This window comes from Balaenoptera acutorostrata, chromosome 2 (genome assembly GCF_949987535.1).
Source record: "Balaenoptera acutorostrata chromosome 2, mBalAcu1.1, whole genome shotgun sequence".
Lineage (NCBI taxonomy): Eukaryota > Metazoa > Chordata > Mammalia > Artiodactyla > Balaenopteridae > Balaenoptera > Balaenoptera acutorostrata.
Window position 1 is genome coordinate 73,288,848 of NC_080065.1, and position 23,993 is coordinate 73,312,840.

The 23,993-nt window shown below is 33.3% G+C and overlaps 1 protein-coding gene across 1 annotated transcript in view; it reads left to right on the forward strand.

Annotated features, from left to right (window-relative positions):
• The window catches only part of RASA1 (RAS p21 protein activator 1), a 114,184-nt gene that overhangs the window by 49,843 nt on the left and 40,348 nt on the right, over nt 1-23,993 (forward strand). Inside the window, exons 3-9 of the mRNA XM_057539753.1 lie at nt 946-1,085; nt 1,702-1,768; nt 5,487-5,604; nt 8,707-8,738; nt 13,078-13,130; nt 15,457-15,607; nt 19,930-20,008. Coding sequence (XP_057395736.1) covers nt 946-1,085; nt 1,702-1,768; nt 5,487-5,604; nt 8,707-8,738; nt 13,078-13,130; nt 15,457-15,607; nt 19,930-20,008 — 640 coding nt within the window. The remainder of the gene's footprint in view (nt 1-945; nt 1,086-1,701; nt 1,769-5,486; nt 5,605-8,706; nt 8,739-13,077; nt 13,131-15,456; nt 15,608-19,929; nt 20,009-23,993) is intronic.

A 23,993-nucleotide genomic window follows, 5' to 3' on the forward strand; every position in this document is an offset into this window, starting at 1 on the left:
TAGTATTCATAAATATACCTGCTTTAGTGACATTTAAATAATGGAGAAAGAAATGTGTTTTCTATTAAATGATTTAATAAGTGATTTAGAGTAGATACTATTGAATGCTTACATTTTTTCTTTAAAAAGAGTATTATTGGACTTTTTTGTGCTAATCATAAGTATAGTTATCACTTTTAAAGTATAAAGAATTACAAAGAAACTTTGAGTGGTAAAGCAGAAACAAAGGAAATGTATACTTTCAGACCACAGAGTAACAGAAAATACAGAAACAGTATTTTAAGAGTGCAGTTTAATTCATTTTAGCTTCACTGTTCTGAAACTCTTTGCAGACATTCATTTCAATTAAACAGGCATCTAGATTTTCAAGTACAGATATCAAAGTCTGTATCAATATATTTACATATATTATTGTCTTTGATTTCATTTTTATGGGAGCCATTGAAAAAAAAAATCATCTTGCCTGCAAAGTTAACTGATAAAATGTTTGTATACCCTTAATTTTTAGATTTTAAAATAGACTTTAAGAGTACTGTCATACCACGTGTAAAATGTGAAATTATTATTATACTCTGTAAATATTTCAAGAGATCTGTAAACTACTTTTAGCCAAAGAAAACTAATTAAAATTGCTATTTTGTCTTAAATATGGAAAGTAAGAAGAGTTATCTGAGGATGGATTTATAAATATTTTAATGAATTATGTAATTGAGGTTTATAAGTCAGATATGTGTTTCATATCAAATGCATACATATATCTTTTCAAAAGAAATAACCTCAAGTAATTTGCATATGGTGAAGGTATTAATAAGTGGTATTTTAATATAAGGATGCAGATAAAGGAAAAGTATGAAAATTATAGGTTTATAATTTCTATGGAACTTGGTCTTAAAAATTGGTTATAAAGGTTTTTGTTTTACTGTATTTTTTTTCCTGTACAAATAGGATTATTGCTATGTGTGGGGATTACTACATTGGTGGAAGACGTTTTTCTTCTCTGTCAGACCTAATAGGTTATTACAGTCATGTTTCCTGTTTGCTTAAAGGAGAAAAATTGCTTTATCCAGTTGCACCGCCAGAGGCAAGTAAAATATCTTTCAAAACTTTATTATTTCACTTTACTAATGGGGTTAGCTCTTGTTCAGTTTCTCGTGATGTTTATTATAATATAATTCAAGATTTAATTCTGGTTGTAGTGTCAGAGCATAACTGGCAACTTCTTTAAAAAAAGAAAGAGTAATTTTTCTGTTACTTTGTATTTAAGTTACTAGATTTTTTTTTTTTATTGTACTGTATGGTGATACCCTAACAAATATTTCTGAATGAATGAGGAGTAATTACTGATATCATAGTGCTAATGCTGAAGTGGCTGCAAGATTCTGAAATGTCTTCTGCATCATTGGAGAAAGGTTACTTTATATGTTGTGTAGTGTATTTAAAATTAAATGATAACTCATATTACCTGATTAAAAACATATTGGTTATACTGTTAAAAGAATTTCTGTACAAACAACAACAAAACAAGATGAGCATTTCCAGGGTTTGGGTATTTAGAGCCTCAATAAAAAATAGTTTGAATGATCCTACAGAATTTATAATGTGGAGTTTTACTGGCTTTAACTTTGTGTGGACATACCCAATTTGACTTTGACATAGAAAGGTTATCTTTTGTAAATCAATTTTTTTATGGTTTCTAGCCAGTAGAAGATAGAAGGCGTGTTCGAGCCATTCTCCCTTACACAAAAGTACCAGACACTGATGAAATAAGGTATTTTATAATATAATCTCGTTTATAGGCATTTGAAACAGGCATTTGAAAGACTGAAAATTTGTTGCTCTTGGACTAGGAAGGTTTTGGAAATTGAGGAAATAGCATCCAGCAAAACATGCCCTTAATATTAAGTCCGTTGTTCCTGTCCCCCTGTGTTGGCTTATCTGTTCAGACTGTGAATTTGCATCAGAGAGGCCACAGTGAAGATGACAGGAGAAATAACTTAGCTTTTATTAGGCTATCTCTGACAAAGTAAGGAGAGTTCTTATATATAATTTGTTTTTATTATTTCTATAGAATTTGATTTATTATATAATTTGATAATTATTATCAAATTATCTGTATCTTTCTATAAGTTGTTTAGCTTTCTGATAGAAAATTTGTTTATTACTGGTAACATGTTAAGGCTACTTTGAATAATTACTGATTCTGAGTTTACAGCTTCTCATTGAAATCAACAGCAGCATTTAAAATGTAGTGATAACTTTTGGGAGGTACTAAAAATTTCTGGAAATATGGTATTTTAAAAAACAAAGATTCAACTATCTGAACTCTCTAAGTAGGCATTCCATTTTTATATGATTGTCCTCAAAGTAACTTCTCATTTAGTTCTTATTGGCACACCTTTATTTGTGATCTAAGCTGGAAAAGCCAGTGAAAGAAAGAGAAGGGAAAGAAAAACAGCACTGAACTGCAAATTCGGGAATTTTGGATAATTTGTAAATTCCCAGTGGGATCATCTAGGACAGCAGCTCTCAAAGTGTGATCCATGTAACCCTGGGGATCCTTGAGATCCATTCAGAAGATTCATAAGATCAAAACTATTTTCATAATAATACTAAGACATAATTTGCCTTTTTCACTGTGACATTTACATGATGGTTCAGAAGCCACGGATAGTAAAACTGCTGGTGTCTTAGCACAAATCAAGGCAGTGGTAACAAATATATATCGTTTTTCACTGCCCCATGCTTGCAGTTAAACAAAAAAAGCCAGTTTCGCTTACGAATGTTCTTGGTGAGACAATAAAAAATATTTGTTTTATAAATCTCAACCTATGGCTATACATCTTTTTAATATCTTTGTGATGAAATGGGACATACTCATAAAGCACCTCTACCGTGTACCACAGTTCAATGTCTTGAGGAAAAGAGGTGCTTTGAGAGCTGAACTAGCTGCTTTTTTTTTGTGCACATCATTTTCACTTAGGAGAATGACTGACAGGCAAATTATGGTTATTCAGACTTGAATATCTGACTTTTTTTTTTTTTTTAAGAACAAAGTGAATCTGTTACTTCAAGGGAAATAACTGGCAGTATTTGTTGCCAATGACAGTTTGAGCTTTCAAGGAAAAATTAGTATTTTGGAAACCCTGTATTTGCCATCAGGAGTTTGACAGCTTCCTAGATACTTAATGACTTTTCTGATGATATTGGTGCTGATATTGAAGAATGTGATGTTTTGATACTGCATAATGTGTTTATATCTGGATGATCTGCATAGCTCAGTGAACCAGTATTTTCTAAAGGATCAGTGCATGATGTTACAAAATTATGGCTGGGTAAAAGATCCATTCACAGTGCAAAATAGACCAATAGAGGTTATTGGAATGGTACAGAAAGTTCATTGATACATAGTTTTAGATTCCACATTACAACCAACCTCCAAGAAAGTACCACTAGTCAAGTTTTGGGGTTAATGTAATAGAATATCTATAATTATCTGAAAGGCTATTAAAATACTCATCCCTTTCACAACTACATATTTGTATAAAGCCAGATTTCCCTCATATACTTTAAGCAAAAAACCCATATAGCAACAGACTGAATAAAGAAATGGATATGAGAATCCAGCAGTTTGAACTTAAGCCAGACATGAGACTTGCAAAAATGCAAGGCAATAATATTCTTATTAAACTTGTAAAGATTATAATTATTTTTCATTTTTTATGTTACCATGTTAATAGGGTATATTATTATTTTAAAAGGAATTAATAAATATTTTTAAACATTTACATTTTAAATTCTAATATGGTAATTATCAATAGATATAATCCATGTAAATGAATAAATGAAAGCCTGTTACGGTATCAATTTTTAAAACTATAAAGGGGTCCTGAGAGACCTTCCAAAAATTGAGTACTTCTGATCTAGGAAGATGAAAATTTAAACAAGAATTAGAATGGCAGAAATATGTATGAAGTTATGAGTCTTTTTTAATTTATATATACCTGAAAAGTGTTTTTTTTTTTTTAAGTAAAAACATCTGAAGATTAATGAGATTTAATAAAGCACTTTAACCTGTTTTGAGGAAAAATGCAAAATAATGCATAATGAATCTTAGGATTATGATGTTTCTGCCAGTAAGCTTTTTATTTTTCACGTTTTTGTTTTTTGCATCATAAAAAGTTTGTAGTATAGAAACAAGTCAAAATTTTTAAAAAAATCTCTTAGGACTGCTTTTGACCAAAAATGAAACTTGTCATTTCTCATTTCTCTTTGACTTCTATTTTAACGTATTTATTTAGGTGGTTTGTTCCAGAAAGGAACAATTTATACTTGGCTAAGTGGTAATGTCTGCCACCTTTCAGCTAGTGAAATATTGGTCATTGTTAAGGGTTGTAGAATCAAGGTAGAATGCAGTATTCTGTGCTTATTCAAAAAGGGTGCATCTGAAGCATCGGGTACAAATTTTTATTTTTGAACTGGTCCAAGTAACAGTGAAGCTTCAGATATTTTAGAGAAAAACAAAGTTTTCAAAGGTATGAGAAGAGATTCACTTACTATAACTTTGGTTTGTGAATATTAAGACTTAAAGGAAAATTTATTTAAAAAATACATATATATTACAGATAGGGATATAGATACAGGGTCAATGGTAGCATCCAGTCAATCTTAAAACCTTAAGCACTCAAAGGCATTTGTTCAAGCCTAAAAGGGAAAGTTCAAGGAATTACTGATGGTTTTATATTGATGACATACATCAACAACTTTTTAATCCTGTGATTGTGTGGAGGTTGAAAACATCTAGAGTCCAGTGAAAAGAAACTGGATTGTGTATACATCCCTCCACTCAGGTATTGGTAACAGAAAAAACATGCATGCATTCTCATTAATATACCCCTTGGTACCACTTTCGGAGAAAGAATGCTATACTTGTTGGACCATGGATAGCTGAGTGAATTAAATAAACCCTAATGTTTTTTATGAGAAAAATGTTAGTCTCATAAGCATCTGTGTGATAAGGCTTATTTAAAATAAACTTCTTCTAAAGTAACCTTATCTTGTATATGTGGAATGAGTTAATATTTATTATATGTTTATGATGTTATGTAACCTGTATCTGAAAGAGTAATAACATTGAAACTTAAATTTTAAAGTTCAGTTTTCTTGTAGTTACACCCCAAAGCCTGTAATATATGTATAATTACTGTTTACATAAATTCCAGTTTGAATCTAACAATAATCCAGTGATACAGATAGTATAGGTACCGTTATTAAACCCATTTTACGCATGTCAAAATTAAGATTCAGATTTATAAGTGTCTTTTACATGTAGATGATGACAGAAACAGGACAAAAATCTAGAGTATTTGACCTTAACCCCTTGCGTTTTCCAGTATCATATTATCTCTGTGAGGTGGTACATAATCACTTAAATTTCCATGTTTAAAAATTTTATTTAATTTTAATAACTTCATAATTGCTATTTTCAGTTTCTTAAAAGGAGATATGTTCATTGTTCATAACGAGTTAGAAGATGGATGGATGTGGGTTACAAATCTAAGAACAGATGAACAAGGTCTTATTGTTGAAGACCTAGTAGAAGAGGTGGTAAGTTTTGTTCTTTTCTTCTCCTTCTCAGAATTCTAAATACTTTTTAAATTTTGGAACTTGTCCATAATCAGGGAAATTAGCTATGAATATATTTCTTTTATGAAAAACCTCAATTCATAAGTACAAGTAATTTTTCATTAAAACGTATTTACTGTTGGTAAATGCTATTTATTTGTAAAGAGCACAACCAAGCTAGCATGTTAGCTGCCAATTTTCAGGATGTTTCCATGAGTTTCTAAGAATTAAAAATGTATTAACATGTGCTTATTTGTATCCCTTTTTGTCTTCTTGGTCTTCCTCATAAATGATGTTATGTCCAACTGATCATGGAATCTCAAATGGTTGCGCGTTTGCTTTCAAACTCTTTATCTCCCAAATATATGTATAATTTTCTAGTAACCTTGGAAAAATGGAGTTATATGACACATATATTATCACATGGTTCTGTATTTTGAATATTTCCCTTGTTTTCAATGTCATCACAAAATACATTATCAGTAGTCTTAGACACTATAAATAATCGTGTTTGTGCATTTTTAGATACAGATCAGCGTTCAAGCGGCATATGCATTTCAGATACAGTATTGAGTATCACTGAAACATATTAAACATTGCATTATAGTTTTGGAATTCACTCTTCTCTTTCGGATTTGTCCAGCAGGATGGAATGGTTTTCTGTTATTTTTTACAACCCTCAGAGTGACTGTTTTTAAATTATGCCTTGAACCTGGTAATATGCTGAAACCTGTGCTCTGATTATTGTTCCAGGAGGACGGCAGTGGAGAATATTTTTCTTTGCTATTAATTCTCTTGTCTGCCTATTCTGGCAGCCAGATCTTGATATGTAGCAGTAAAACATACTGAGGAAAAGTGGGAGGAGTTGAGGAAATGGTATGATACGTTCCATACTCATAGTCACATAGTTACTTAGTGGAAGAGCTGGGATTAGAACTAATTCCTAGATTAGAATTCTGTATTCTACAGCAGGATTGATATTTATTCTGTATGGACAGGAAGTGTTCAAACTGAAGAATCTTAACACCTATGTTAGTTTTACTACAAAGTTTCTTAGTAGTATTTTGGATTTTCTTTCTGCTGTAACCCCCCTACCCCCATTATTCTGATTATTTAAAGGAATTGAAGTGTAATTGAACTTTTCTCTCAAGTTCTTGGAACTCTGGGTCAAATTTAACAAGATAAATTTTAATAAGGATAAGTGAAAGTTATCCATTGAATACAGGGGGGAAAAAAAAAAGCCCAGTTTAAGGTAAGGAGACATGACCTAACATACAAGGAAAGAAAAAAAAAGGAGAACAAGTTAACCGCTCAGTGTGAGGGAACAATGTGATGTGGCTGTTAAAAATGAATATGGTCATACTTTGAATTAGTGGTGGAATGGCTCCAAGTTAGAATTATAAACAGTTTTTACTTCAATATTTAGAATAATTTTTCATAATGGTCTTCATTGGAACATAGTGAATCCTTGTAGATTGGAGAGCCATTTGGAGATTGTCTAGATTTCAGACATTTGGTTGCTGGATGGATCTAAGGAATTTCCCACCCTGAAATTCTGATTTTCATTACTGTTCCCCAAGCACATTTGTACTATATTATGTCGTAATTCCAGAATGTAAGCTCTGTGAGGATTTTTGTCTCTGATTCAATGTGTTCCTGTTGCCTAGAATAATGTCTGGCATTAGCAGGCATTCAGTAAATGTTTGTTGAATGAATGGATGTCCCTATGCCTATTCTTTTCCCTCTTCCTTGACACTCCTGCCCTGCTAAACTGCTTTGTAAAATTTGATTCATCTATCAGTTCGGCTCAGATGTTGCCCCTTTTTTCACACCCTTTCTTAGGCTAAATTGTTTCCTCATGTGTTTCCATAACACCTTGTTAACTTTATATCCCATTACATTTAAAATTAATTTATTCTGTAAACCTCTTATATAGAGATTAACTCCTTTTGGGCAACGATAATGCATTTTGTTTTTATGTGATTTGTTTCTAGCATTTTGTAATATAGAAGGCATTTAGCAAGTGTTTGATTTTAATTTGGTTAGATATTTGATATTTGAGTGAGGACCAAATTTAGAGAAGTAAATCCACGTGTACTTAGTTCATTTTTCTACTCTTTCCTTCGTTATTCAATGGAAACTCGATGCCAGGTACTGTGTTGGGTACTAGGACTACAATTCAACAGATATTCAGTGAAAATTATGTGCCAAGCGTTGTGCTAGTGGTTGTGGTAGTCAGTGTTAACAAAAAATGGCTCAGGTCTTAAGATGCTTATAGCCACAATAATGGAATGAATATCACCTAGTATATCTTAAATAATGGCAATATCAAATAGAGTAGGGTAAAGTTCAAAAGATGGAAAAAGAAGGATGTCTTTTCTATTCAGAGTAAAAGTTCATGTTTATGTTTTAGGGACTCAGTGTCTTACTGAGGAGGTAGTATTTGAGATAGATCCTGCCTAGATGGTTTAGGTTTTAACTAACAGGTAGGAAGTAGTGAGTGGAAAGGACACTCTAAGTAAAAAAGAACAAGCTACAGTGGTGGGAAAATGTAGATTAGCAAAGAGGTAGTTTATGTGTGACCATGGTATAGATACCTAAAGAGAAATGGTAGTATGAGACAGGAAACATAGACTTGAGTCACATGGTAAAGGATTCTGGTTGTAAACTGAGGAGTTTGTGGGCAGTAGAGAGGTACTAAAGGCCTGGTTTTTTAAATTTGTTTATTTTTGTTTTGTTTGATGTTTCTTAATGCAGGGCAAAGTTGCTGTTGAAACTGATGAATCCAGATTGGAGTGGTGGGGTGGGATGGGGCACAGAGGTAATTATACTAGTTGGCTGTTGTTAATAGTTTAAGAAAAGAGAGGAGAAGGGCCTGGATTAGAGTAATCACAACAAAGAGAGAAGAGGACTAAGGGGGAGAGTTTTGGAAAGACCTTTCATGAATAGAAACACCTTTTCTTGTATATACATAAATAAATATGAAGGGCAGGGTGTAGATATGTTTGAAGATAAGATTTTATTAATTTTCATAGAAGTATATTAATAATTCCATAAAAACTGTCTTAATGTCTTTCCCTTTAGGGCCGGGAAGAAGATCCACATGAAGGCAAAATGTAAGTTTGTGTTAACTATTAAAAGGGAAAAAAATATAATGTAAACTTACTAATTGGAAAACTTTGATCTAAAAGTATTTTAAAAGAAAATTGATACTTTTTGAGCTGACTTAAAAATTGTTTTTTATTTGGCTCAAGAGTTGATTTCTAACTGTTTTCTTAAGGACCTAGTGATAATGAAGGTGGCTTATACCTACATATAACTCTTATATCACCAAACTAAAGACTTTTTGATAAACAGTACATTAATAACATTATGAATGTCATAATTCCTCACATTTTTTTTTGTTTTCTTATTGATTTATTCATAGTGTTTCTTGTTTTTGTTGCCATTATCTTTTATGTACTTTATGGTTCAGTTTTTGTTTTGTTTTTTTAAAGTCAGAGAGCTTTTCCCCCAAATTATGGTTCTTTACCATATTAATAAGATTCTGCAAGGACTTCCTTTTCATAATTTTTTCAGGCTGATTTTAAGTATCTTGTAAGGGCAAATTCAAAGACCAGGTATTACTACACCTACTACTTGCCACATTCTTATCTTATATTCCTACTATTTGCTACATTCTTCCCTTATATTCCAGAAGTTATTAGTTGCTTTTATGGGAGATCATTCCCCATGGTGTTTCAGCTTTGCTCTAATTTTTTTTAACGTCCTTGAAGATCTTTTTTAGTGTCCTTCTCATCCCTCTTGATATTTATTTGTATATACGTTTTCTTTTAAAGGGCTTAACTCCTTTTTTTAAAAAAAATTTTTCTTTTTCTTTTTTTTTTTCTTAACATCTTTATTGGAGTATAATTGCTTTACAATATTGTGTTAGTTTCTGCTGTATAACAAAGTGAATCAGCTATATGTATACATATATCCCCATATCCCTTCCCTCTTGCGTCTCTCTCCCGCCCTCCCTACCCCACCCCTCCAGGTGGTCGCAAAGCACTGAGCTGATCTCCCTGTGCTATGCGGCTGCTTCCCACTAGCTATCTGTTTTACATTTGGTAGTGTATATATGTCAGTGCTACTCTCTCACTTCGTCCCAGTTTACCCTTCCTCCTCCCCGTGTCTAAAGGGCTTAACTCTTAATCCAAATTCTGTTTTACTCATATTATTTTAATAAACTGTTCATCTGATATATTTTCAGTGGAAAATTTTTTCTTACCTTCCTGTCGGCAATTATGGATGGAATTTAAGGCTTGCCTCTCAAGTGTTTGCTTATTCTGAATTCTAACCATTAGAACATGAAAACAAACTGAATACTCCACTTTCAGTCTTCTAATTTAGTTCCCACCCTTTCTTAAGTGGAACATATGAGATTTTCTGAGTTCATTTTCCTTATTGTTCTGTGTAACTGCAAAGTAGGCTTCATCAGTGAGACTGTACTTTGTTGATTGTACTAGTTTGAAGTCTTCTCACTACCTATGTGAGGAGTTGCAAATTCTAATTAATGTTTGGAAGAGGCATACAGATAATGTAAGCAAATGAACTGGGTCAGGTGTATATATTCCCATTTTTCTCAAATTACAATAATCTTGATCTTTCTTATTTTCCCGCTTTGATAGCGATCAAGGTACATGGAACTGTTTCGCTACTGTAAGAAAATAACACTGCAAGTGTGGTAATAAATGGAAACTAACATTCACTCTTCGTATCACAGAAGACTGCAGAAAGTCAAAAACTAGACAGTGTTTGCCTGCAGTGAGGTGACCGGTCTAATTGATGTGTGAGTCTAGTGTTATGAAAGCCTCCTGATTTTCAAGAGAAGCAAGAAATCTATATTTTTATCCCTATTTAAAATAAATTCTTTTTAAAAAGAAAAGAAAAAAAAGAGAGGTCAAATACCAATAAACATTTAAAGCTATATCCAGTTTTCTTATAACATAAAGTTTAAATCCCAGTTTCACTGGGAAATCTTTTTTTAAAATTTAATACATTTGTGATCGTTCCATATTCTGAACTTTATAATTTTCTACTCATTTGGTATTTAGCATAAGCTAAATTTGCATTGTTGGTTTATTTTGTGTATTTGTCAGCTCCCTCTAGTTTCTTAAGGTGTTGACTGGCAGTGAAGCATCCTCAGTAACAGCCCCGAGTGCCTTCTGAGACTAAATAGATGGTATAACTTTAGCTGTGTTCCTTTTCAGCTCCATATTTCCATGACACAAGTACCAAGTCCTGCTATTTTTATCTTCTAAAATATTTCTTGAATGTGGGCCTTCTTCTCAGTCTTAAGGAACCATATTCTAGTTCAGGCCCTTTTCATCTCGTACCAGGACTTTGATGTAGCAATAACCTCTAAGTTGGTCTTGCTTGACACTTTAGTCTCCTCAAATCCTTTCTTCTAACAGCTAGAGTAATAGACCTAAAACATGTGTCTGACTGTATTACTTTCTCACTTAAAATTCTTGCCTGATTCTCTTTACCTTAGCAGAGTCTGAAAAGATCTGATCCAGGTCTTGTGTCCTTTATAAGCCCTATCTCTTGTCATTTCTAGTTTTATATTCTACTCTACAGCTTGTAGATCTTCAAATGCTTAGTACTGTTTTTCTCCTTCGCTCAAGCTACTTCCTAGGCCAGAATTCCCCTCCATTGTGTTTGGTTAATGCCTATTCTTACTTAGAGACTTAACCCATTTATCACTCTTCCCAAGAGGTCTTCTGTTATCTTCCCCTGTATACACCCTACAGAATTGGTGCCCTTCTCTGTTATTCTAAAAATGCCCTCAGCATGTACCTATCACTGCGCTTTGTTATATTTTCTGCATTCTCTTTATAGTTATACAGTATTTATGTTCCTTTTTCTTACTAGAATGGGGACTTCCTGAGGTCACAGTCTCATTTTTCTATTATTGGTACAAACCATGTGCTTGAAATATACTCATTTTACATGTGGTAATAAATGCCTGAATGAGGAAACTCAGATCCAATCCTTTCAGAAAACAGTATTGCCAATTTGTTCTCTAAACGCTATTTTTTGCCCCCTCCCCCTTTTAAATTCCCTTTTTCTCCTTTATTCTAGCTATAGAGAAATATAGGATAGGCCTTCGAGGTCATCTAATCAACTATCCATTAGAATATAGAAATGCTGTTTTAGCATTTGTAGTAAATGGTCATTTCAGCTGTGTTTGAATGCAGTATGGAACTTTACTGCCTTTTAAGGCAGCCTGGACTGCTCCAGTTATTGTATACTTGTTTTAAATTATTCAAAATTAGCATTGGGAGCTTCAGGAAATCTGAATTAGTGAGTTAAGGGTTGGAATAAAGTTAAAGAGAGAAAGTAAAAGTTTAACATTTTATTCATGTGAAAAGGTAAAAATTCAGTTATATTTTGTACTCTGACCAGTAATAATATGGATAATTTAAAACAGTATGAACAGCCTCTAAACCTGTAACATTGGATTTTAGGACATTTATATATTTTAGTCTTGTAGTATTTTTACTTTCCAACTTGTTCTTTAAGCCACGATTAAAAATAATTATAGACCCTAAGAATATATGGCAAAGTGGTAGAGAGCTTGGTATTAACATATAACATGTCTTAATCAGCAAGATAGATATAGTCCTCCAGATGAGAGATTTTAAGTAATTTAATTACTAGTAATTAATTTTTTAAACCAAATGTATCATTTTATTTTAAGGTAAATTATTTAAATACTTTAGTTATTATATGCAGTAGATTTTGACTCTAATGCCTTTTATAATAATTTCTAAAGGCTTATTTTAAGTATGCAGAATATAAAATATTCTAGCAATCTGATATGATAGGCCATTAGCTCAAATAGAATTAGTAATACTAAGTCATTCTTTTCTTTCAGTTCTTGATGTTGGTATCTATTCTTTCTCATCATTCAGTCTTATTTTCTGGCTTTCAGTAAAGTATGAATCAACCATGTTGATTTGAAGAGAGAACTTATAGGGAAATTCACTTTGAGAGAAGTATGAGAAAAATTAATCCACTAATTTTTTTTCTGGGCAGTTCTGGTGGGCTCTACCTCTACCACTCGCCGCTCCTAATCAAAAGAAAAAAGAATGCTAGCTATGCTGTAAGCTTAACAATTTGTCATTATCAGAATTAAAATCATTGCTGTTTTTGTATTGGTAATTAATATGGAAATTGTAGTTCATACTAGATAGTCCCTAATTTTTCTATATTTTGTTGAACTTAGGCATGTTTACAAAGTGTAGTAACAATTGTAAAAGGAATGAGGTCATTTGGTCAATTGCATTGCATTTATTTCATTATGTCAGCTTGAATTAAATTTATTATATTATGTTAGTTGTTTAGTTTTGATGGTATAACAGCAAAAAAGACTTTTGATTTACATATTTAATTTATCCTCTTTTTAAGATGGTTCCATGGGAAAATTTCCAAACAAGAAGCTTATAATTTACTAATGACAGGTATTTATATATTCACTTTCCTTTTCTAATGTTGTTATTTAAAAAGAATAAAAAAGTGAACCAACCATTTATCATGTATTTTGCCTTTAGCATTCATTTGATATTTATGTATATTGTAATTTCTTGCCCAGCACAGAGAAATTGGTGTTCTTGGTTTTTGGTGTTTTTTAGTTGAAAACCTGCAGTATAAAATTCAGTGCAGTGTGTTTTCCTTCTGCACCAGGCCCCTGTACTCTTCCTTAGAAGCAGTGCCAGATGAGTGTTTTTTCCTATGTTTCTAGAAGTTTCGTGTCTGTGTGTGTGTTCCTTCCTCACCCCTACTTACCCCCCTACACATACCCCCCCCCCACGCACTCTCACAGGAACATACAACACACTTTTTTCATGTTAAGATGTATTTTGGGAAATCATTCCGTATCTGCATATATAAATTTTCATTATTCTTTTCAATGACCATAAGCTTTCCATTGTATAAATACCATAATTTATTGTCAGTCTCTTATAGAGGAATATCATGTTGTTTTCATTTTCTTGCTGTTCAGGTACAGCAAATGTGCTTGCATTTATCTTTGTACACTTGTAGAATTATAAAATTGGGCCTTATTTAAAATATGTTGATTTTAACATTTCCTAAAACTGTGTGGTTACAGAGATATGCAAAATAAAAATTGAATTGTACTGTGGGTTTATTATTTAAAACAAAAACTATTCCATTATCACTTATCCTAACTAAAATTTAAGACTGAATTAATTTAATTACCAAATATCTCTTCAGGAAACCATACTTTAGAAGGACTTGAGACAAGCTGAAGCAGTAATCTGTAATTTAGAAGTCTTAGTTCTTTAAAACCGACCAGAGTTCAATGTATATGATGACTAAACCACTGATCATTTAAAGATCTTATCTGAGTTACTGTTCAAGCCATAAGGCATTGCCTTTAATGTAATTAATAGTTGGCTCTTTTGAAAGATTTATGGCAGTTTTAGGAAATATTCAATTTTATTGTGGGGCTATAGGTTAAAAAGTCATTAAAGAACATGGTAATTCTATATGGTAGTAACAGAAACCAAATGCTCAACCAAAATGACATGCTACCTGCTTTCAAAGTGGGACCAAAATATTTATTTTAGTGAATTTACTGAATTTTGAATATACGTTTATGATTTTGAACTTGCACCACCAAATACCTGAGGCACTCACTCTTGTTTTAGACATGTAAATTGAAAAAGAGCTAAACTTAATTTCCTTATGTTTTTATTTTCTTTCGGTCATGTTCTCTTTTAAGAGTCTGGTGATTTTCTCCCAGGAAGAATACACATAAGCACTTGCATGCACAATTTTGCAGTAATTCCTATTCTTTGTATTGAACATGAAATTACTTGGTAGTAAGTGCCTTGGATAGATGATTGGAACTATTAGTAATTTACATAAAAATGACGTCTGATATTCTAAGTGTTCATTGTGCTTTCCTAAAAGCAATCAAGTTCTGATCTTTTCTGTCATTAGGACTTAGAGAAAAGGTAAAAAAGCATCTTAGTGGTAAAAGTCACTGCCAATTGCAGATGTCAAAGACTTCTCTAAAATTAATATGAAAATATTTAATACATGATAATTTGCTTCTGTATGACTTTTCAAGATTGTGCCTATTAAATGAAATATAGTGCATGTGTATTGATTTTGATTAGGTACACAAATATTTCAGTTGTTTTGAATCTACTTTTGTAAGCTTTTGGTACTATTTTATTATAGTTATGACTTTTTAATGTTTAATCAGAAGCATTACTTAAGTATAGAGTATTCTTAAGTAAAATTCACTTTTACTTTTTTAGACTTTTCGTTTGCAAACAGAATATGGTAGTTTTAGCCAGTAACCCCATCTGTGGTTAGAGTATTCTTTCCAAGTTATGACAGGTGGAGACTTATTAACCAGCAGTCAGTGCTGCACACTTCTGCCCTGTATTTTTATGTAATAAAGACAAGCAACATCATGGGTGGTTGTGACTCATAAACCAGAAAATACAAAAAGAAATTGCCTTAAAATTATCTTTATTTTTAAAAAGTTTCAGGAATTCTCTGGTGTCCAGTGGTTAGGACTCGGTGCTTTCATTGCCATGGCCTAGGTTCAGTCCCTGGTTGGGGAACTAAATCCTGCAAGCCATGCAGTGTGGCCAAAAAACAAACAAACAAACAAACAAACAAAAGTTCCTGGTGAAAATTTTACATATGTTTTTGACTTTTGAATGTATTTTGTAATTATACTACTTAACGCTTTTTCTTTTTTAATTTGATAATTAGGGAATAAAACTAACAGCTTAATTTTTATAGTTGGTCAAGTCTGCAGTTTTCTTGTGAGGCCATCGGATAATACTCCTGGTGACTATTCACTTTATTTTCGGACCAATGAAAATATTCAGCGATTTAAAATATGTCCAACACCAAACAATCAGTTTATGATGGGAGGCCGATATTATAACAGGTAAGTTGTGAGAAATTTTTAGTTTTACTTTTGGCAAGGAGAGTTGAAATCTTGATAATATAATATATCAGAATCAAAATTATATAAAAGTTTCTGACTTCGTAATATTTAAAATTATAAGACATTTAATATAATTTAGTAGTAGTCATATCCAAGAATTCTTTAGCTAGTGTCAAACATGAATATAAATTAATAACTTTTATTTCCTTCCAAAATTATGTAATTGTTTGATTATTTATGCACAAGTTATTTGCAGCAAATTTGCGAAGTCCATACGTTATCTGTAGGACAGCAGAACATTTAATCTAAGAAAAAGAAAATATATTACCGTTTTTTATCAGTGAGACATTTTAATAGGTCACTCTTTAAGAACCTTTTTTCCTGAGACTTATTAATAATGTTACCCAAAAATAATTGGGTTGTTCTCAAGTTGGTATTATTTGTAATTATTGGTTCTTCTCACCTTTAAAATTCTCAGTAAACTCTTTGCTTGTCCCAAAACTCAGGATGGACTTCACTCACTTGATTAGGAAAACCAGTTAATAGAAAAAAACCATATGATAGAATGTCAGCTGTTTTTTTCTGCATAATAGAAAGTAATCTTTCATTTTATTTCTGAGTGTAAACATTTTCCCATTCCGGATAACTCTGGAGTAGCATGATTTTCCTGTTTTGGAGGCTAGTGTAAGCTAAAATGCCGGCATTTTCCTAGTTTAATGCCTTAAAATAAAACAAAGCAAAAAACCAAAAACAAGTTCTGTTGCTTGCCAGTTGTTCAGTGGATAGTGATACGACATCAAATGGAAGATGAGTGTAGACTATTGGACCCTTTCACACACCTCATATATGAGCTGCTTGAACCCCTTCTAGCATTACAGTCTGATCTAGACATCCTCACTGAAAATCTAGCTAGGTGCAATTTGAGCTCTCTATGAAGGTAAATTAAAATTTCCCATTGTCCAGGTTTCTAGGGGCATGGAATATATAAAACAATGAATTGAAAACATATTCTTAATTGATAAATGTTTGCATGGAGTTTTTTTTAAGATAAAGTATTTTACATTAATTCTGGGGGAAGTTTGTTTTGTTTGATTTAAACTTCTTTATGATACATATTCTCTAAAGATGAAAATTCTTCCTATATAATAGAGGCAGCCTGTAAAATATATAAAAGTAGTCTCTTTTGTTGATAAAGACCAGAATGAAACAGGAAGAAATAAATATTTGAAGTATATTTCTTTCCAAATTATTGCAAGATTATTAGTCTGCTTGCAAAATTATGACTTAAAATTTTTTTAAATATATGTTAACGTAGTGTCCGTGGTCATTCCCCCAAATTAGACTCTTTATTCCCCTTGTATATGTTCATCTTATAAAGTTCAGGAGTATTGTTGTTGTTAGCTTTAATATTTAAAAAAATCATTTTTAAAGGAAAGCCGGAATTATGTGGCCCACATGCCTAGAAAATGGCAGTTTTTGTAATTGTTTTGGAAATACATACTCCATTTCAGCATTAATGTCAGTAATGAAGTAATTTCTAAGAAGATACACCTTTGTGATTATCACTTATTGTTTAGATATGGAAGTGTAAAGTTGGATTATCCAATAAATCTATGTAACAGAGCCAAATTCTGCTGACCTGTCTCCACATTAACTCTACATTAGTCTTTGGGCAAAGAGAAGTAGCAGTTATGTCTGTTTCATTTAGAAACTACATTGTTGAGACATAACTTTAATATTCCTATATTTTAAATTTTAGAAAAGTAGGAGAGGCATTTAACAACAAACATAATTCAGTAAACATTTATTGACTGATCTACTTTTTGAAGTGTATTATACAGATCTGTGCATATATAGTAAAGAAAAAAGGTACTGTTCCTACGTTATTAGTGCTCAGGTCTTCTAGAAAAGATGGTAAGCTGACTGATAAATTCAAGGATGTACAAATATGCATAGGAGAATCAGTGGGAAGAGAGTAGTTCAGATGGTGATTAAGAAGGGAGAGGGAAGATTTTGGTCAGACCTTTAAGATTACTAACATGTAGTGTTCAAGAAGAGAGAGAGAGAGTTATATTTATTAAAAAGTAAATTATTAAAATGAAAGTACAGGATATAGTATCTCTAGAAACTCAGTTATTTTACAGATTTATAGTGAACATGTTTTAATTTTCTGAGTTGTAAATCTGATTTCATGGCTAGAACTATGGAATGTCTAGGAAATTTTTGTTTGTTGTGTCTCTTGACTGTTTCCTTAGGCATATCTGGGTAGACTATGAACTAAAGAGTAATTTTTAAAAAAAACTTCTTGGAAGTCCAGGTCATTGGTAAAAATATATCTGATTGGTTGCCACATGCTTGTAAATTTGCTCCTGGACTGTCTGAACTGTATGTACTCCATGCAGTAGTATTCTGTCCTTTCAGCTCCTGGTCAAGAATTATATCGTAACATTGAGGTGCTACACAGGATAGATTGCATTTACAGTTGTGGAGCCAGAGACCTTGGATGTTTTCTCAGATTTGGTGCCTTTTGCTTTGCAACACATAGTCATCTCTGTTGTGGTACCTAGCTATCTTCAAATGTATTCTTTCTGATTTTCGTTTTTCTTTAGTGTAGCATTTTTCCTTTAAAAATTTATAACCTTCTTTGTCCTTCTTGTGATAATACCTTTTTACTTTTCTCATCCCCCTACCCCCTCCTGTTAAATGCTACCTCTGGTATTTAGTTCATATTCATCCGTAATTTTTTTATTAATCTTTCAAACCTTCTGTTTGCTTTTTTTTTTTTTTTTTTTAAAACCCAGACTCACAGATACAGAGGACAGATTGGTGGTTGTCTGATCTGTGTTTTACAGAACACCTTGAGCAATATATTTCTTTTATTTATTTATTTATTTATTTTTGGCTGTGCTGGGTCTTCGGTTCGTGCGAGGGCTTTCTCTAGTTGCGGCAAGTGGGGGCCACTCTTCATCGCGGTGCGGGGACCGCTCTTCATCGCGGTGCGCGGGCCTTTCACCATCGCGGCCCCTCCCGCTGCGGGGCACAGGCTCCAGACGCGCAGGCTCAGCAGCTGTGGCTCACGGGCCCAGCCGCTCCGTGGCATGTGGGATCTTCCCAGACCAGGGCTCGAACCCGTGTCTCCTGCATTAGCAGGCAGATTCTCAACCACTGCGCCACCAGGGAAGCCCCTTCTGTTTGCTTTTTAACATTATACTTTATTTATATTTCATTTAAAATAATTTTGTAGTGTAGCAGATATTTTATTATCAGAGATATATATGTGTATGTATATATGTATATGTATCTCCAAAGATAAAAGACAACATATGTTCCAATTATTTTTTCAGTAGGAAGAACTGTGAAAAAAAATCAAGTGATAAATATATATCCAATTTTATATATATATATGTGTGTGTATTCCAATTATTGGATCAGTAGGAAGAACATGAAAAAAATCAACTGGTAAATTAATGAGATCTGTTTTGAGAAATGTTGCCTAGCTGTCGTTAAATACCAATTCCTCTAGTGTATTAAAGGAAAGTTTAAAATTCTAGGATTTACATATTCAGGACAATGAAATGACAAACTGATTTGAGAAACATTTTATATTTAAAAAACTCATTATGTCTTGTTAAAATTTGTGTTAAAATACATTATATAATGTTATTTTCAGTTTTGCTTTATTTGTAGTATTTCCCAAATATTAAGAATATTTTATAGCACTTTTTATCAAAATCATCGATAAGCCTTTCCTACTGTAGTGATAATCCTACATATAAGGTTATCTCCTGGTCTTTCTGTCTTTCTTTCTTTCTTCCTTTTTTTTTTTTTTAATTTGTTTCTGCTTTCACCTGCTATTTATGTCTCATGACCTAACTCCATCTGATTAATATAAAAGCAGAATATGTAAATGTTTTGATGATAAAAATTCTTGAAGTTTACCTGAATTCACTACTTGCTAAATAAATGTCGTTTGTCTGTCGGTTTTTCTTTCTCAGTCTCTCAGATACTTTTGTTTAAATAAAAAAAAAAAAAAAAGACTTTTAATCATTTCCTCACATATAGTGATGCTTTGAGTACGTTTATGGAAAATTGAAATCTCTGACTCAAGTATTTCTGATCTGTAAACCAATATTAGGAACATTTTTGTTTTTCTAAAGTAATGTGACTGTAATGATCATATAGTCTGTTAATGTATTCTGGTTATATACTTTGGAAAAATCTTGCAAATAGAGAATCCTTGCTAACAAGGTTTGGTGTATCTTTAAGATTTGCAATTTTTATGAGACAAATTATGTCAATGTTAGTAATTTTTATTTTAACAGCATTGGGGACATCATAGATCACTATCGAAAAGAACAAATTGTTGAAGGGTATTATCTTAAGGAACCTGTACCAATGCAGGTCAGTGTTGTTTTTCTTTTAGCAATAATTAGCATTTTATTTTAAAATGCATTTTTGGTGATATGTTTATGCACACATCCATGCATTTGAAATTGGATAAACTTTAAAACTGCAGATTATTCAGATTCTTTCAGAAAGTGAATACTTGTAAGCGAATCTCTTAGTTTTCATTTATGTTGGTTCTAGATAATTAGGAAGTCCTTGGTGGCTTTTTGAGAATAGAAGCAGTGGTGGGGACAGAAGCCTAGTTGCACTGGGTCAAGGAGTGAGTTTGTTGGAGGCAAAAGTGGAGACATCAAGGATAAATCACAGCCAGGCTTATCTAGGTGAGATTGGTAAGAAAAGAAAAGAAATAAAAAACGATAGCTAGAAGATGATGTAGGGCCAAAAGGCCTTTAAACTTTTAATTTCTTTGTTTTATTTGCCCGTAGTTTTATGGTGAGAAATTTTTGACCATGTCTCTGTACTCAGGAGGAGAGTGACAGTGGTGGGTGAGGGATGGGGTAATGGCAGTACCCCACGTACAAGGTCCTAGAGAAGGCAAGAGTGGCTGAAGTCCAGAACATAAGAAGAAAGACTGGCCTTGAACAAGAGGGCCTGTTGAATACTAGTTGCTTAATGCATAGGGTGATTGATTAGCTTCTGTTTCTTGCCCATGATACTTCCTAAAGTGTGGTGGGAAAAGGTTGTAGCAGGGGTTAGAAAAAGGTACTTCAAAAGACTGATTAAGAATTTTCCTATGTGGAAAATGGAGGTAGTGATATTCTAGGGACATAAAGAAGGATTGTGAGAGGTTTTGGGTACCCAAAAACCTAAACTTTCACAGTGATTTGTAGTGTCTCGAGCTTCTCAATATTTCCTCCTCCGAACAAGTTAGTTTCTGTTGGTTATAACCTACTATTCATTGCAGCTGCTGAAGGGAGGGCATCATTATTCTGATGCTTAATATAAATTTAAGAATCATCATCTTGTCACATTTTAATGTATCTTGCTTCACTTCCTCATGCTTTTCTGGTAGAATGTAAAGTTCAGGAGGGCAAGTGTTTTGTGTTGTATTCCTAGTGCCTAGAATAGTACTAGGCATTAGGTATTCAATCAATATTAATTGAATGAATAGCTCCTCTCCAGCAGGAAGCACTCACTTCATCCTCTGAATTATCACTAATGTGTCTTATTGTGTTTGTTACTGTCTCCATGTCAGTTTCTTCCTCTCTGCCTATCTAAATCCTGCAAGTTTAAGCTCCATCTCAAGTTTTACTTTCTTGTTGACACCCTCCTAGTATCTGTAGTTAGCAATGATGTACCACTTTTGTTGGCAGTTCTGGTGGACTTTGACCAATTTTTTTTAAAACCACATAGTGTGGTATGTGCTTTCGAGAAACCACAGCTTAGGATCTTTTTATTAGGGATCAGAGGTGCCTTTACCTACAAATGACAGATCCTGCCACTCAGTCCCATTGCTATATCCTGAATTCTGATTCACATTGGCTGTTTGAATTAATGATGATTTTAAATTGTTTCCTAAGTCAACAAATTTTATTTTAATGGCCCACAAGTTGAGTCATGCATTTTTCCCATCCTGAATTTATGCTTAGAATTTTCTAATTTAATTTTTTACAGTTGGAAAAATAGCATTTGACATCTAGTAAACTTAAACTTTATACTTAAGTTATAAGATAGTTTTAAGAGTTACTTCAAATATACAGTGAGCCTCATTCTTGTGTTACTGTTTCATAACTGAACAAACCTCAGATTATTGTCATTTGCAAAAGTGCCTATAATGCTTTGAATACTTCAGAAATAACTGATGCTGATTACAGAGCAATTTGATTACTTCACAAAAACCATTAAATGCTATTAGAAGTCAATTATTTGGGGCCTGGAGTAAAAGTAGGTTACAATAGAAGTTTGAGAATCATAACACTTACCTATCCTTCCCAGCAGGATTCTAACTATTAGAGAACCCAAAGGCTAATAATGTCCTTTTATTAATGTAAAAGTGATTAGCTAGCAGAATCATCTCATTCCCCCTGAGGTGACCCTGCATACTCCCACTCCGGGTAAGATGCTGGAAGAGAAAGAGCAGAGTCGTAGCTAGGTGTGCTTACTTAGTGGAACTAACACTTCAGACAAATTAGAGGAAAAGAAGGAGCCTTTTGAGACAATGCACCCCACACTAAAAATATTGATATCTAACATTTTTTGAGCACTGTGTTTTAGGCACTGTTTTTTTTTTTTTTAATTTTTTAATTTATTATTTATTTATTATTTTTATTTTTGGCTGTGTTGGGTCTTCGTTTCTGTGTGAGGGCTTTCTCCAGTTGCGGCGAGTGGTGGCCACTCTTCATCGCGGTGCGTGAGCCTCTCACTATCGCGGCCTCTCTTGTTGCGGAGCACAGGCTCCAGACGCGCAGGCTCAGTAGTTGTGGCTCACGGGCCCAGTTGCTCCGTGGCATGTGGGATCTTCCCAGACCAGGGCTCTAACCCATGTCCCCTGCATTGGCAGGCAGATTCTCAACCACTGCGCCACCAGGGAAGCCCCAGGCACTGTTTCTTATATGTATTAATTTATTTAACTTTTTAAACAATTTGATGAGGTTGATCCTGTAATTATGCCCATTTTACAGATAGGGAAACTGGAACCAGAGAGTAAATTACTTAAGGCATCAAGTCATCCTTGACTCTTCTTTTTCTCTCCTACACTCTGTATCCAAACTGTCAAGAACATCATGCTGTCTCTGCCTTCAAAATATATCTAGAATACAACCATCACCAGAATCTGGCTTCATCTCTCTGTTTCTACTTTTGCCCCCCCTTAACACTGCACTACAGTCAGAGGGGTCCATTTAAAATGTGTCAGACCATTTCACGCCTCTGTTTAATACTTACAGGTGTTCTACATTTCATTCAGAGTAAAAGCCAGAGTCCCTGCAGTGGCATGCAAAACCCTAGAGTGGTATCCCATGGTGGTCCTCTGAACGCTTTCTACCATCCTTCTCTCTCACTCGTCTCCACTCACGCTGGCTTCTCTGCTATTTTAAAAAATATGCCAGGATCTTGGCATTAGAATCTTTGTTCCAGCTGTTCACTCTGCTCAAAATGACTTTCCCTCAAATATCCACTCGCCTCACTGTTATTTCTTTCCAATTTGGCTCAAAAATTAGCTTCACAATTGAGACCTACTTGTACACATTATTTATTGCTGCTACTTGCCCTACCCTGTAGAGCACTTACCACCTATTAACATACAAACAGTTTGCTTATTATGTTTATTATCTCTTTTCTTCATTGGAATATAAGTTCCTTGGAGGTAAAGATATTTGATTTATTTACTGATGTATCTCAAGAACTAGAACAGTACCTGGCACTCAACAAACATTTATTGAATTAATTTATTAAATGAGTTTTCTTAGCCATTACGTGACAAAGGCGGGATTTACAACTGAGGTCTGGTTACAGGAGGCTGCACACCTAACCGCTATGCAAAAGCTTGCTTCAGTGGCTGTTAGACTCTCACCCGTCAGATTATCTACTTCCCTTGGGGAGTAATATATAAGACTTCCTTCTTCAGAACCGTGTACAAGGAGTAGGCTGAGAAGCCTTCCCTACTGTCATCCAGTAATTTACTAGAACTTGGACCGTGAGGTTGTGTCCTTGCCTGTAGTGTCTTCTAATGTAAGAGTTACAGATCAGTTGATCAGCCCCTATCTTAAAATAAGTAGGAAAGACTTATATAGATTATCTTGAAATCAGATATTTAAATCCAAATGTTAGTGTAGTAATATGTCTTAAATAATGAACTACAAATGTGCCCCATTCTGCACCTAATAGTAAATATTATCACTACTGTAATAAAGACTGGTAAGCACAAATCTATACAACTAGGGAGGTAGTCATCACTATTTATCATCTGGGTGTAATGTATCTTTTTAAATTTTTTATATTCTTAGTCATTTTCTGAATAATTTGTAGAAGTAAGAATAAA